Here is a 16825-nt window from a genome sequence, read left to right on the forward strand (position 1 = left end):
TGCAGGAAACATAAAGTTGTGATAGTAGGGGATTTTAATTTTCCACATATTGATTGGGATTCCCATACTGTTAAAGGTCTAGACGGGTTAAAGTTTGTAAAATGTGTTCAGGGAAGTTTTCTAAATCTATAGAGGTACCAACTAGACAGGATGCAATATTAGATCTCCTATTAGGAAACGAGATAGGACAGCTGATGGAAGTGTGTATAGGGGAACACTTTGGTTCCAGTGATCATAACACCATTAGTTTCAACTTGATCATGAATAAAGACAGATCTGGTCCTCAGGTTGAGGTTCTAAACTGGAAAAAGGCCAAATTTGAAGAAATGAGAAAGGACCTAAAAAGCGTGGATTGGGACAGGTTGTTCTCTGGCAAGGATGTGATTGGTAAGTGGGAGGCCTTCAAAGGAGAAATTTTGAGAGTGCAGAGTTTGTATGTTCCTGTCAGGATTAAAGGCACAGTGAATAAGAATAAGGGACCTTGGTTCTCAAGGGATATTGGAACTCTGATAAAGAAGAAGAGAGAGATGTATGACATGTATAGGAAACAGGGAGCAAATAAGGTGCTTGAGGAGTATAAAAAGTGCAAAAAAAAACACTTAAAAAAGAAAACGAGAGGGCTAAAAGACATAAGGTTGCTCTGGCAGTCAAGGTGAAGGATAATCCAAAGAGCTTCTACAGGTATATTAAGAGCAAAAGGATAGCAAGGGATAAAATTGGTCCTCTTGAAGTGGTCAGCTATGTATGGAACCAAAAGAAATGGGGGAGATCTTAAATGTTTTTTTTGCGTCTGTATTTACTAAGGAAACTGGCGTGGAGTTAATGGAAATAAGGCAAACAAATAGTGAGGTCATGAAACCTATACAGATTGAGGAGGAGGAGGAGGAGGTGCTTGCTATCTTGAGGCAAATCAGAGTAGATAAATCCCCAGGACCTGACAGAGTATTCCCTCGGACCTCGAAGGAAACTAGTGTTGAAATTGCAGGGGCCCTGGCAGATATATTTAAAATGTCGGTATCTACGGGTGAGGATTGGAGGACAGCTCATGTTGTTCCGTTATTTAAAAAAGGCTCTAAAAGTAATCCGGGAAATTATAGGCTGGTAAATTTGACGTCGGTAGTAGGTAAATTATTGGAAGGAGTACTAAGAAATAGGATCTACAAGTATTTGGATAGGAGGGAGAGTCAACATGGCTTTGTGTGTGGTAGGTCATGTTTAACCAATCTATTAGAGTTTTTCAAGGAGGTTACCAGGAAAGTGGATGAAAGGAAGGCAGTGGATGTTGTCTACATGGACTTCAGGAAAGCCTTTGACAAGGTCCTGCATGGGAGGTTGTCAGTCGCCAGGTATACATGGAGAGGTAGTAAATTGGATTAGACATTGGCTCATTGGAAGAAGCCAGAGAGTGGTAGTGGAGGATTGCTTCTCTGAGTGGAGGCCTGTGACTAGTGGTGTGCCACAGGGATCAGTGCTGGGTCCATTGTTACTTGTCATCTATATCAATGATCTGGATGATAATGTGGTAAACTCGATCAGCAAATTTGCTGATGATACAAAGATTGGAGGTGTAGTGGACAGTGAGGAAGGTTTTCAAAGCTTCCAGGGGGATTGGGACCAGCTGGAAAAAAGGGCTGAAAAATGGCAGATGGAGTTTAATACAGACAAGTGTGAGGTATTGCACTTTGGAAGGACAAGCCAAGGTAGAACATACAAGGTAGGGCACTGAGGCGTGCAGTAGAACAGAAGGATCTGGAAATACAGATACAAAATTCCCTAAAAGTGGCGTCACAGGTAGATAGGGTCGTAAAGAGAGCTTTTGGTACATTGGCCTTATAAGAGTTGGAATGTTATGGTGAGGTTGTGTAAGGCACGGCTGAGGCCAAATTTGGAGTATTGTGTACAGTTTTGGCCACCAAATTACAGGAAGGATATTAATAAGGTTGAAAGAGTGCAGGGAAGGTTTACAAGGATGTTGCTGGGACTTGAGAAACTGAGTTACAGATAAAGGTTGAATAGGTTAGGACTTTATTCCCTGCAGCGTAGAAGAATGAGGGGAGATTTGATAGAGGTATATAAAATTATGATGGGTATAGTTAGAGTGAATGCAAGCGGGCTTTTTCCACTGAGGAGAAAAAAAAAAGGACATGGGTTGAGGGTAAAGGGGGAAAAGTTTAAAGGGAACATGGGGGGGGGGCTTCTTCACACACAGAGTGGTGGGAGTGTGGAATGAGCTGCCAGATGTAGTGGTAAATGCAGGTTCACTTCTAACATTTAAGAAAAACTTGGACAGGTACATGGATGAGAGGTGTATGGAGGGATATGGTCCAGGTGTAGGTCAGTGGGACTAGGCAGAAAAATAGTTCAGCACAGCCAAGAAGGGCCAAAAGGCCTGTTTCTGTGCTGTAATGTTCTATGGTTTCTAAAAATAATCTTTAATTTTGCCACCATTCTCAAATATTTTTGTTTAAAATACTTCTTGCAATGCTGTTATAGTATAGACCGCAAGACTACATCTGCTAACATCTGAATTTGTGGAGTTCTACCTGCAAAAATGTTTTCTTCCTGCCTTATTTATTCATCCACAATCCAGGAGTGTCTTAATTTCCAACGGGATGGATATGTTTCCATTATCCCTTCTGAAGTGAATCACCTTACCTTTACTCATTTGCCAGTTAACTACCCAGTCTACAGTTCACTAATTTTCTTGTGGTGTTGCATTCTCTTTCATTGCTAGCTATGATCAAACTACACTCTTATACCAACTCCCATACCACGGTACACATAATCAGATAATGCTGCTATGAGGTTACTTATCCCTGCTTAAATATTAATTATGGATAACAGTGGTTTCACCACTGGTAATGTGATATTGGTGATCATTATGACCATAGGGACTAACATCCTACTTACAGGACTGCTACTTCACAATGTGAAAAGATATCTAGTGCAGCCTGCTAATGAATTATGAAGCACAAAGTAGGTCAAGATAAAAGTGAAGAAAAACATTAAATGAGACAGCAATGTATAACTTGCTCCTCAAACAAATCAGCTTCACATCTCTAAGATGCTTTGAGGAAAAGCACAAACTCCACAGTGACATCCAAAAAAAAGGGTTCAAAGAAATACACACTCCAAAATCATAAATTGAAGTAAGCTACTGAAGAAATGGACAACAATGTACATCTTTAGTCTATAAGAATTTAATGCAGATTTCTATCACTGATTCTCTGCACTGTCATTTTGTCTCCACTGTAGAAAAGTGAGTGGAAGCCAAAATATAACACATAAATGCTTCAAAGTTGTAAGAAAGAAAAAGGACAACTGTTACTCTGTCTGCAAGAAGGGATAAATAAGGTCAAGTCAGGTTCAGACTACATATGGAAATAAGAAACATCAGTGAGGATCCTATAAATTCACCCAAATGACAATTTCATGCATGTAAAGTTTGATCAAGTTTCTATTAGATTCAGAAAATACAGGTACTTCTCCAATGTTCGTGGACTGAAATCCTAGATTCCATCACCAGTCCCAAATATATCCTGTTGTACTGCAAGGACTAACCACTGGAAAGAATGACAGAATGGTATACAATTGGAAAACAGTGCTATAGGAAAATTCGACACTGATACCAGACACTGTGAAGTATCAGGACACCAGGTCAAACACACCAAAGAAATGTGCTGCTGATCACAACTTTCCTCAGCAGAATGGTTCAAGAGTTCCATTAGTGACTGAACAGTAGGATCCGAAAGAAAAGCAGCTATACTGGTTCTGTTACCAGCTGTCCTATATCCAATGTGAAGAAAGAGCCACAATGACACTATTCACAGCAAACTGTCCACCATTAATGTATCTGTCCATAATATAATATGCAGTAATGTGCACTGCTACAATGTGTTGGAAAACTAAATCCTGCTCTCAAACAGATGAAACTGCACATCACTTTTGTATTTTGCGCCAAGAAGAAGAAATTCACATTTGATCTACTAATGAAATAAAGAAAACAAGAGGCAAGCTGGTCATTAAATACAGCACAGGTGCATTATATCACATTCTGTAGCAATCTCCCTCTCATTACCAAAGTACAGAAGAGCATTTGTTGTGCTAAAATCTTATGCTCTAGAACTACCTGTGCCAATAGTTACGCTGCTTAAATACTGCTAGTGACACTAAGCTGCAAGTTGCCATGGCATTCCCTGGTCCAAATGTTATTATACCCTTGGTTCAAATATATGAAAAAAATTGCCTAGGTTGAGGTTAGTTTGGTACAAATGAGATCTGAGGGAGCTTTCATGAAAGTGAACTATGCAAGACTTAGTAAGGGTGTAGCAGAGGTTGAAAAGTATCAAATTAATAGGTACAAGGATGAAAAAGAAGTTGAGGTTCATATTTTTTCACTCCACAAAGTGTTGGGAACTTGCACTGTCTGAAATTGGGGTGAGGGGTGTGAGAGGTGGCAGCAGAAAGCCTCAACATTCAATTGCATAATGGAGATTTGACAGATATAACTGCTAAAGCAACAGGGCCAAAATATGGAATAGACTGACAGATTATTTTATATGTAGCATAGACATGACAGGCTGAAGTGTCTTCTTTGTTGTAAATTTCCAATGTGACGAGAATACACATAGATGTTAGCTGTCCTGTGTGATCAGCAGTTGGTCTGCCACCTGTCTTCAAGAGAGAGATAAGGAACACAATGAAACAGCATCTGGAGATGTGTAATGAAGGGACGGGAGAGAGAGAGCTGTCTGGAGCGGCTCCCCCTTTGAACCCTGAACTGTTTGAAGTGATGGGCAAGCGATACCCCAGCAGGGGGATAAAAAGGGACAGGTTCGCTGAGGCAGGACACACACGACACCCGAGGTAACGAGACCCTGGAAGCGGTGCGCCTCTCACGAGTCGGTGGGAAGTATTGGACAACGCACAGGGTGGAAAGGTACGATCAGCGGGAACCCGGTGTGTGTCCGCCCTTGCTTGGGTGCCGGGTTCACTGCAGAGGATCGACCGCATCTGGAGGAGGGGTGACAGTCTGTGACCTCAGGTGACATCACCAAGGACCCGCCCAAAAGCTGCTTGTGAGCAATTATCGCCGGTCTGTGAGTGGAAGCCGTTTCTGAATAATCAGTCGTTCCCGTTCTCTCTCTCTCTCCCCCCACGTTGTCCATCGCCATGGCAACGATTACTGCGAACTGAACTAAATTGGACTGAACTCTTGGGTCACTTTGAAATTTGGTCATTTACCCCTAGACAACGATAGAGCTTGATTGATGCTGTTATCTTAATTCTGTGCACATATGTGTTTATCATTGCTGAACTGTTGCATTTATTATCCTTTCGATTACTGTGTTGCTTGTTTCTTTAATAAAACTTTCTTAGTTCTAGTAATCCAGACTCCAACTGAGTGATCCATTTCTGCTGGTTTGGCAACCCAGTTACGGGGTACGTAACACCAAGAACTATAATCCTGAACTTCTTTCTCATCCTTGTACCAATTATTTTGATCTTTGCCCTTCAACTGCCCAAAGATACTGTATATCCTCACCAAATCATCTGCAGATTTATTCTCTTCACTAATGGTAACTGAGAGTTCAGCTTCTAAGCACATAAGTGATGGATATGATCCTCCAACCAAATCAAAAGCTTGATCAAGCTTTTAGATGCCTTCCATAATATTTCTTTACATAGCCCAGTGTCAGATTGTATTGTAAACAATCGTGTAAGTCTCTTTGGGAACTTTTTGTGATGTACACTCAGTGGCCACTTTACTAAGCACACATGTACACCTGCTCATTATTGTAAATATGTAATCAGCCAATCATGTAGCAGCATAATGCATAAAAGCATGAATTTATAGTAAAGAAGTTCAGTTATTGTTCCGATCAAACAGCAGAATGGGGAAGAAAGGTGATCTAAGTGATTTTGACTGTGGAATGATTGTTGGTGCTAGATGGGACGATTTGAGTATCTCGGAAACTGATCTCCTGAGATTTTCATGCACAACATTCACAAGAGTTTACAGGGAATGGTTTGAAAAACAAAATAAAACACCCAGTGAACAGCAATTCTGTGGGCAAAAATGCCTTGTTAATGAGAGAGGTGAGAGGAGGATGGCTAGAGTGCTTCAAGCTGACAGGAAGGCAACAGTAACTCAAATAACCATGTGTTGCAACAGTGGTGTGCAGAAGAGCATCTCTGAACGCACAACACTTTGAACCTTGAAGTGGATGGGCTTCAGCTGCAGAAGACCACAGCTGGTTCCATTCCTCTGCCTCATAAGGTGGCCACTGAGTTCATGTGTCTGTCCTTTAAACTTCTCACTTGTCTACCTTTTAGCTTAGAGGATAAATAATGGTGGGACTTACTAATCAATGACTGAAATTACCCAAACAAATAAAATACAAATTTACAATTATGTTCAATAGTTCAAATTCAAGTTCGAGATTACAGTTATGGACATACATACCCAGGGTATAAATGCCATGAAAATTAGCTTTTTGCAGCAGTAGAGCTGTACAGTACAAACATAACCAACATAAGCTTCATAAACTTACATCAGCATTACACAACAAAGAAAAAAACCACACCATGATATTAATGCAAGTTGAGAGAAATATAGTCTGAAGTAGAATCAGGGATTTTCAGGTCTGGCTGAGAATTTTTCAGATCATGAAAAGCATAAACAGAAACAGAATAACAAGAAACAGCAAATGAAAAAGGGGAAAAACAATGCTGATTTTACTGAAAAAATGAAAAATACATTCCTACTGAGTGAAAACATAGTGACTTAGTTACTGTTGTTTCTAAATCTCTACAAACTTTCCAGTAAGTAACAATTCAAAACCCAAACATACCTGACATCAACTTCTCCACTGACGTGCATAGTAAAGGATCCATTTGGTTGTTTCACAGAGTATAGAAATTCTAGTAACTTTTCCCTAAAATTAGAAGAAGACATCATTGAGACCTAGTCTTGGAGAAATGAAATATGTGATTCAAGTTATTTTCTTTTACTTAAATTCTCAGCTAGCTTGTTTAGTTTTTGTGGTTTGAAGATTACATCTGAAGCCTTTTTCTTCTTCTGAAGTACATTGCTTTGAGAAAAAAACAAGAATATATGAACACGTCACTACAAATGTTAAATTATGAATAGATAATTGCTTTACTTACAACAGACCAAGCATGGCATTTGTTTTCAGAAATGGGTAGTACTTGGAAGTCAGATGCAAGTAAAGATACCATTTAATTAAAAGGAATTAATTCATTTATCTTACAAAGGATGGCAGACTGGAAATCTGTTTGCTTGACTTAGTTGTATTCAAATATTCAAGTAATAAAATACTATGCTGAGAAACAGAATGTTACATTAAAATAGGTTTGAATCCTATTATACTCGAATCCCTACACCAAATGTATAAACTGGAACATTTTCCTTCACTGTCTTTCTCTAGCCATTTGTTGATGCTTGATAGTGAGAAAATGCTGGCAGCAGCAGCAGTGGAGAACGAAAAGAAAACGTGAGTGATTTGATTTCACAGAGAACCAAGGTTTAGAGCTCAACACAAACTTTTATCCCGTCAAATCTATGGCATACAATAATTTACAGAGTTTGACAGATTTATATTTGTTGGTATGATCACTGTGCAAAAAAAATTGGTAGGAATGTTTATCATTCAAATCATAAAGTATAATACCTAAAACTTCTATCTTTAAAATATCATTGATTTAATATGGAAGGCATACAGAATACAAACTGGCATGTGCCAAGTAACAAAGGACATGAAAAATCTACATCTAACTCTGCTTGAAACAAAGCTGATGTAGGTTGGACTGAAAAAAATACTTGTGCTTCCAGTAAAAGAAAACACACCTGAAACTTCAGATTATTCATGCCTGATTATACTATTCAGAATTATTGGCGTTAATACTTTGACAATGGCTCAAACACTCGTGGCAACATTGAGCTGTTCATGTTCTTTTATTTACCTACCAAGTCTGCACTGACCATCGGTGTATCTACTCAGTACAACTTCCACAAAGCAGTGCTAACTTTATCAATGAGGCTTTTGCAACAGAGGGCATTCCAGACTTCATTAGTATTACGGAAGTAAACCACAACAAGCTTTATCCAAAGTGCTGTGGAAATATAAACTGTCAAAAATTGAATGCTTGACATTCAGAAACATTAAAAAATGATTAATTAAACAAACAGAAATAATGCCAAAACTTGAGCAAGACACAAACCTTGCCTTCCATAGCTATTTTTCTCCATTGAAATGAATGGAGTAACTGAACCTGCAACTGGTCTAACCTGGCACAGGTTTATTACACCAATTCCTTCACAGTAGTGTTGGTGAACTGCAAAGGGTAGTGTTCCATGACACATCCTGCATGAAGCAAATTCCATAAAGCATCACTGGGATGCTCAGAACTTTTGTATCCAAGTGGAACTGCTCTCACTCCTCATGAAAAGCAAGTCCTGTGTACCAAAAAACTACTCTTCCTCCATTTCTCTTTCCTGTGCTGCTTTTAGTTCAAATCATTGACATACCTAGACATGTCGAGATGTCTGGCAATAACGGTAATTTAAAGGAATTAGCAGCAATGATCACTGCTGAGTTGGAGAAAATGTATGTGTTGCACTGTAATCTCACAGGTTCACTCAGCATTTATGGGTGTTACTTTGTTGATTATTGTGACTGAAAACGACATTAAATAACACGGTGAATGATTTTGCCAATTCACACAACAAAGTTGGTTTTGCCTGTCTGTAGATTTGCAAACATGGAGTAGCAGACAATATATTCAAAAGAATAAAACTGATAATTTGGCACACAATTGTTTGGTAATGCTGGATTAGCAGATTTCCTGAACTATACAATTTTATTTCTAGCAATAACACTATTCTTTTCTATTCAAAATGTATTTAAAGATATCATACAAAATTATAATAGCTTTTCCAAAGAACCCAGAGAACGGACAGGAAGTGTGGAAAGTAAGGGGGCAAACATCAGGGCCTGATGTTAGAGGGAAGTATACCAAACTTAGAGGGAGGTGATGCGAAATAGGGATAGAGGAAGGCAGGGGGACCTCCCTCATAGTTCCGCCTCCTTCTACTATTGCTCTCCTGCTAATCACCTCCCTGCTTCCCCTCCCCCACCCCTTTGTCTTAAAAATTACTGTTTTTTTCAACTACCAGCATTCTTCAAACCCTCCCCAAAGTTCTTCCTTCAGTCCTGATGAAGGGTTTCGGCCCGAAACGTCGACTAATCTTTTCAACTGATGCTGACTGACCTGCTGAGTCCCTCCAGTGCATTGTGAGTGTTCCGATAGAAAAGGTGTGTCAGAAGGGAAATGTCATGATAATCATTGGGGATTTTAATATGAAAGTGGATTGGAAAAACTAGGCTAATGGACCTCGAGACAGAGAATTTGTAGAATATCTAAGCAATGGCTTTTTAGAACAGCTTGTTGTTGAGCCCAATAGAAGATCGGCTGTACTGAATTGGGTGTTGCGCGATGATCTGGAGGCGATAAGAGAGCTTAAAGTTAAGTAACCCTTATGGAACAGTGATCACAATAATGATCGGGTTCACTTTGAAATTTGAGAAGAAACTAAATTCCAGTGTGTCAGTATTTCAGTGGAATGAAGGAAATTACAAGGCATGAGAGGGGAACTGGCCAAGGTTGACTGGAAAGAGACACTAACAGGAAGGACAGCAGAGCAGCAATGGCTAAGGTTTTTGTGAAAAATGAGGGAATTGCAAGACAGATATATTCCAAATAAGAAGAAATTTTTGAATGGAAGGAGGACACTACTGTGGCTGACAAGTGAAGTCAGAACCAAAGTAAAAGTAAAAGAGAGGGCATACAAGGAAGTCAAAGCTAGTGGAAAGACAGAGGATTGGGAAGCTTTTAAGAACTTGCAGAAGGAAACTAAGAAGGTCATTAGGAAGGAAAAGGTGAATTATGAAAGGAAGCTGGTGACTAATATCAAAGAAGATACTGAAAGTTTTTTTAAGTATATAAAGAGTAAAAGAGGTAGATATAGGACCAATAAAAAATGACGTTGGAGATATTGTAATGAGAGACACAGAGATGGCAGAAGAACTGAATGCGTATTTTGCATCAGTCTTCACAGTGGAAGACATTTGCTGTATACCGGACATTCAAGAGTGTCAGGGAAGTATGTGCAGTGAAAATTATGACTGAGAAGGTGCTCCAGAAGCTTAATGGTCTGAGGGTGGATAAATCTCCTGGACCTCCTGGATGGAATGCACCCTCGGGTTCTGAAGGAAGGATTGTGGAGGCATTAACAATGATCTTTCAAGAATCGACAGATTCTGGCATTGTACCGAATGACTGGAAAATTGCAAATGTTACTCCGCTATTTAAGAAGGGTGGGAGGCAGCAGAAAGGAAACTATAGACCTGTTAGCCTGACATCAATGGTTGGGAAGTTGTTGGAATCAATTATTAGGGATGAGATTACGGTATATCTGAAGGCACATGACAAGATAGGCCAAAGCCCCTATGGTTTCCTGAAAGAAAATCCTGCCTGATTAACCTACTGCAATTTTACAAGGAAATTATAAGCTGGATAAACAAAAGACATTCAGTAAATGGGACACCTTGTGCAGGATACCCTAAAGGTTAACCTCCAGGTTGAATTGGTGGTGAAGAAGGTGAATACAATGTTGGTATTCATTTCTAGAGGTAGAGAATATAAGAGCAGGGATGTGATGTTGAGGCTCTACAAGGCACTCATAAGACCACACTTGGAGTACTGTGTGCAGTTTTAGGCTCCTTATTTTAGAAAGGATATACTGACGTTGGAGAAGGTTCAGAGAAGATTCAAGAGAATGGTTCCATGAATCAAAGGGCTAACGTATGAAGAATGCCTGGCAGCTTTTGGGCTGTATTCTCTGGAGTTCAGGAGAATGAGGGGGGATCTCATAGAAACATACCAAATGTTAAAAGGCCTGAACAGATTACATATGGCAAAGTTATTTCTCATGGTAGGGGAGTCTAGGACAAGAGGCACGACTTCAGGATTGAAGGACGTCCATTTAGAACAGAGATGCGGAGAAACTACTTTAGTCAGAGGGTGGTAAATCTGTGGAATTTGTTGCCACAAGTGGCTGTGGAGACCAAATCGTTGGGTGCATTTAAGACAGAGGTAGATAGGTTCTTGATTAGCCAGGGCATCAAAGGATATGGGGAGAAGGCAGGCGAGTGGGATGACTGGAAGAATTGGATCAGCCCATGATTGAATAGCAGAGCTGACTCAATGGGCCGAATGGCCTACTTTTGCTCCTGTATCTTATGGTCTTAACACCTTCAGTCCTGTATTCATCACCCTTTTCGATTTTGTCCCCCTTTTACATTGCAGTTCACCCTGTTCACTGCATTTTTGCCCTCTCATCAGTCTCTCCTGCTTCCAAGAGGACCATAACTTTGTCATGCTTTGGAGGCTTGTGTGCCTTAGTGACCCGGAGAGCTGTGTTGGCTGGAGTCAGGGTCTTATGCTTTGGCTTTTGGTAGGCTGACTCATGCCAAATAGGCCAAAGGGTAGAGGCCAGACTAAGTGTGGTCCAGGGCAAACAAACCTGACTAGTAAAACAAAATTGTTATGGAAGTAGCACGAAGAATCCTTCTACATCTGAGTGCAATGGTACTCCTGAGTCTCCACCTGGGACTTGGATGAGTGTTAATAGAGAAAACTGAGAGAAGTAACGGAGTAACATTTGCAATTTTCCAGTCATTCGGTACAATGCCAGAATCTGTCGATTCTTGAAAGATCATTGTTAATGCCTCCACAATCCTTCCTTCAGAACCCGAGGGTGCATTCCATCCTGGAGGTCCAGGAGATTTATCCACCCTCAGACCATTAAGCTTCTGGAGCCATCACATGCCATCACTGGCATGATGAAGGAAGCCCTGAACACCACCAGAGATGGAGGACCTTCATCTCTGCCCTATACCTCTAATCACCAGCAGTGTCACAGACAGTAAGTATCAGTCTCTCCTTGCTAGCAGCCTCACTACACACTGCCTCTGTCTGTAAACTAACTACCCCGTCTTCAGCCCTATCTCTCCGTTTCCCACTTCCCTGCCAAATTAGTTTAGACTCTCCAGAATGGCTCCAGCAAATTTGCCGGCAAGGATATTGGTTCCCACTCGGGTTCAGATGCAACCTGTTCCTTTTGTACAAGTTATATTTTCCCCAGAAGAGATCCCAGTGTTCCAGAAATCTGAAGCTATGCCCCCTGCAGCATCTGTCAAATCATCCTATTCTTACCCCCAATGGCACATAGCATGGGCAAGTAATCCAGAGATTACTGGAATTGATGGCTTTGTGGCAAAGCTTGCGGATAATATGAAAACAACAGGAATCCTGCAGATGCTGGAAATTCAAGCAACACACATCAAAGTTGCTGGTGAACGCAGCAGGCCAGGCAGCATCTCTAGGAAGAGGTACAGTCGACGTTTCAGGCCGAGACCCTTCGTCAGGACCCTTCAACATTCAGTAGGTTTCAATGAGATCCCCCCACCCTACCTGCATTCTTCTAAATTCCAGTGAACACAGGTCCAAAGCTGCCAAACACTCCTCATACGTTAACCCCATTCATTCCCAATGAAGGGTCTCGGCCTGAAACGTCGATTGTACCTCTTCCTAGAGATGCTGCCTGGCCTGCTGCAGATAATATGAAGATAGGTGGAGGGATAAGTAGTGCTGAGGAAGCAATGCAATTGCAGCAAGACTTAGATAAATTGGAAGAATGGGCAAAAAAGTGGCAGATGGAATACAGTGTTGGGAAATATATGATAATACATTCTGGTAAAAGGAACAATAGTGCGGAGTACTATCTAAATGGGGAGAAGGTTCAAACATCAGAGGTGCAGAGGGACTTTGGAGTCCTCGTGTAAGACTCCCAGAAGGGCCCCATATCTCAGAAAAGATGTGTTGTCATTGGACAGAGTCCAGAGGAGGTTCACAAGGACGAATAAGGGAATGAATGGGGTTAACGTACGAGGAGTGTTTGGCAGCTTTGGGCCTGTGCTCACTGGAATTTAGAAGAATGCAGGTGGGGTGGGGGGATCTCATTGAAACCTACTGAATGTTGAAGGGACTAGATACAGTGGATGTGCAGAGGATGTTTCCTCTTGTGGAGGTATAGAACTAGAAGGCAGAGCCTCAAAATTGAGGGGCAACCATTTAGAACAGGGCAAGGAGGAATTGAGATTAGAACTAGGGACCTAGCCTCAAGATTTGGGGGAGTAGATATAGGATGGAGATGAGGAGGAACTGTTTTTTTCCCCCAAAGAGTGGTGAAACTGTGTAATTCTCTGTCTGATGAAGCAGTAGAGGCTACCTCAGTAAATATATCTGAGACAAGGTTAGATAGATTTTTGCATAATAGGGGAATTAAGGGCCATAGGGAAAAGGCAGATAGATGGAGATGAATCGATGGCCAGATCAGCCATGATCTTATTGAATGGCGGAGCAGGCTTGACAGGCCAGATGGCTTACTCATACTCCTATTTCTTATGTTATGTTTTTTCTAGCCAGAGAGTAGTGAATCTGTGGAATGCGCTGCCACAGACTGCGGTGGACTGCGATGGGAATATTTAAGGCAGAAGTTGATCATTTCCTGATTGGTCAGGGCATCAAAGGGTATGGCATGAAGGTAGGTGTATGGAGTTGAGTGGGATCCAGGATCAGCTGTGATGGCATGGTGGAGGAGACTTGATGGGCTGAATAGCCTAATTCTACTCCTCTGTCTTATGGTCTTACTCTGTAAGTCCTGCTTTTCAGCTTTCTATTTGGCTCCTTAAAAATTCTCTTCAGGACCTCCTCCAGGTCATTCATGCCAATATGTACCAAGACTGCTCACCCTTCCGCTTCACAATGCTGTGCATCTGAACTGAGACAGCTCTAACCCTGGCACCTGAGAGGCAACACACCATCTGGGTGTCTCTACTGCACCCACAGAATCTCACCTCTATTCCTCTGACTACGGAATCTCTTATTGCCACTGCACTCCTTTTCACCTCTGTCCTCTTCTGAGCCACAGCACCAGACTCATTGCCAAAGATCTGGTTGCTGCGGTCTCTCTCCCACCAAACAATATCTAAAGTGGTACACTTATTATTGAGGGGAATGGCTACAGAGGTATTCTGCATTGGTTGCTTATTTCTCTTCCCTCTCCTGACAGTCATCCAGTTACCTGCCTCCTGCAAACTAGGGGTGACTACCTCCTGTAGCTCGTATCTATCATCTCCTTTATTTCCCGTATGAGTTAAAGGTCATTGAGCTGCAGCTCGGTGCACCTAGTACGGACGCAGTTACTTGGGAGGCAGGAGGTCTCCCAGAATTCCCACACCTCACACAGAACAAAACACTGCCCCTAGAGCCATTCTCTCTGCACTAACTTTGCCCTAACAGACAAGGAAAAAAGCCTGGCACACTCACACAATGGCCTTGCCCCTGCCTTATTATTTATTTATTTATCTATATATCTTATTTGCCCTTTGTAATGAATCCCATTCACTGATTGGATACTGTCCAACTCTGGAAAACTGCCGTGAAGCACTGCCTTTTTAATCTTCAGCCAGGAACCTAAGTGTAAACGTATCTTCTCGTCAAGCTCCTGTTCATTGATTGGGCAAAGTCCAATTCTGAAATTCATGTGGAGAATATACAGACCCCTTACAGGCAGCGGCTGGAATCGAACCCCGATCTGTGATCGCTGGTGCTGTAAAGCACTGCACTAACCACAACTCACTGTGCTGCCTTCACAAATAACCAACCTCCAAAAATCTTTACATCACTGACATCAGAGCAAGTTATAAATTTCACATTTCAGGCACACAGCTTTGAGACAAAGTTTCCAAAACATTCCTACTTTCTAGAATTGTGCTGAAATATCTTTGGTCCCATCTTTCCATTCTTACCAAACTTCACTACTCCCAAGACTTTTAGCATCGTTCTCCTCTTGAATCAACTTAAAGCGACTTTTTGTATTCTCAAAATTTAATATATTTTTCAAGGTTACTGGTCATGTTAAAAAAGAACCCAATTCCTAGATCACTCTCCAGAATACAAAGTTCATCAGAATAATGGTTGAACAGAATGGAATAACATTTAATGATAGTACAATAGGATTTATTGTTCACCCTTTACTAGCAGCTTCTGTGTCAAGTCACATGCTAGTCTAGCAGAAACAAGCAAGTATTTATTCGCAAAACAATTCATCCCTGACAAAAGAGCACTTTCAAATCCTAGTATTTTACCTGAAAGCAAATCCAAACATTACAAACTGTGAACACAATTCCATTAATAATCCTAAATATCACAGTCAATAATTTCACAAGTAATATATTTAAAAACAATTACAATGTCTTTGGTCACATGCAGGATCAGCTTGGTCAGTTAAGTGATCAAGTTACAAAATTAGTGATGTGAACTTAGTTATGGATACTGCATTAAAAATGTTGAAAAGTGTTACCTTTGAAGGATAGATAAAATACATTTAGAATTGAGATTTGTCCTTTCCTGCAAAAATATACCTTCCCTAACCCCCAATTTAACCTGTGTTTTTGTGTAGCCATATCAACAATATTATCTCGATCCTGTAGCTATTGATCTAACGAGTGATCAATCAACAGCTTACCGCTAACCTAAGCGTTCAAATTGCTCAGCCTTATGCATGAATGGTGCTTGGATCATCCAAAGCACCACAAATGCTGATTACTGCTTGGGATTATAAAACAGTAAGACTATAAAGCATCCTTTCTTAGATATTCTTAAACGCTTTCTTAGTATGGTGAGCAGTATTGGGCTCCTAATCTAAGAAAGGATTTGCCAGCATTAGAGAGGGCCCAAAGGAGGTTCATGAAAACTATCCCAGGAATGAAAGGGAGGAATAAAAGGGTTAGTGTGTGAGGACTGATTGATGGCACTGGGCTTGTATTCACTGGAAGAATGGGTGGGGGGAAAGGAATCTTATTGAAACCCATTAAGAACATAAAAAATAGGAGCAGGACCTTATCTTAAATATATTTACTGAAGTAGCCTCCACGGGTTCACCACTCTTTGGGAAAGCAGTTCCGCCTCGTCTTCATCCTAAATATACTCCCCCAAATCTTGAATATGTCCCCTAGTTCTAGTCTCACCAACCAGTGGAAGTAACTTTCCTGCTTCTATCTTATCTATCCCTTTCATAATTTTATATGTTTACATAAGATCCCTCATCCTTTTGAATTCCAGCAAGTACAATCCCAGGCGACTCAATCTCTCCTGATAGTCTAACACCCTCATGTCTGGAATCAACCTGGTGAACCAGCTCTGCACTGCCTCCAAAACCAATATATACTTCCTCAAGTAAGGAGACCAGAACTGCATGCAGTACTCCAGGTGCGGTCTCATAGTTGCAGTACAATCTCCCTGCTCTTAAATTCAGCACCTCTAGCAATGAAGACCAACAGTCCATTTGCCTTCTTGATAGCCTGCTGCACCTGCAAACCAACCTTTTGCAATTCATGCACAAGCACTCCCATGTCCCTCTACACAGCAGCATGTTGCAATTTTTTTTACCATTTAAATAATCTGATCTCCCATTTTTTTTTCCCAAAGTGAATGACCTCACATTCTCCTCCCCCGCCCCCCGTCTTCTCCTATCATTTTGGATCTCCCCCTCCCACTTTCAAATCTCTTACTAACTCTTCCTTCAGTTAGTCCTGACGAAGGGTCTCAGCCTGAAACGTCGACTGTACCTCTTCCTAGAGATGCTGCCTGGCCTGCTGCGTTCACCAGCAACTTT

The 16825-nt window shown here is 41.1% G+C and overlaps 1 protein-coding gene across 1 annotated transcript in view; it reads right to left on the reverse strand.

Annotated features, from left to right (window-relative positions):
* The window catches only part of fntb (farnesyltransferase, CAAX box, beta), a 101314-nt gene that overhangs the window by 21182 nt on the left and 63307 nt on the right, over positions 1-16825 (reverse strand). Inside the window, exon 6 of the mRNA XM_063051739.1 lies at positions 6855-6938. Coding sequence (XP_062907809.1) covers positions 6855-6938 — 84 coding nt within the window. The remainder of the gene's footprint in view (positions 1-6854; positions 6939-16825) is intronic.

Source organism: Mobula hypostoma, chromosome 1, assembly GCF_963921235.1.
Source record: "Mobula hypostoma chromosome 1, sMobHyp1.1, whole genome shotgun sequence".
NCBI lineage: Eukaryota > Metazoa > Chordata > Chondrichthyes > Myliobatiformes > Myliobatidae > Mobula > Mobula hypostoma.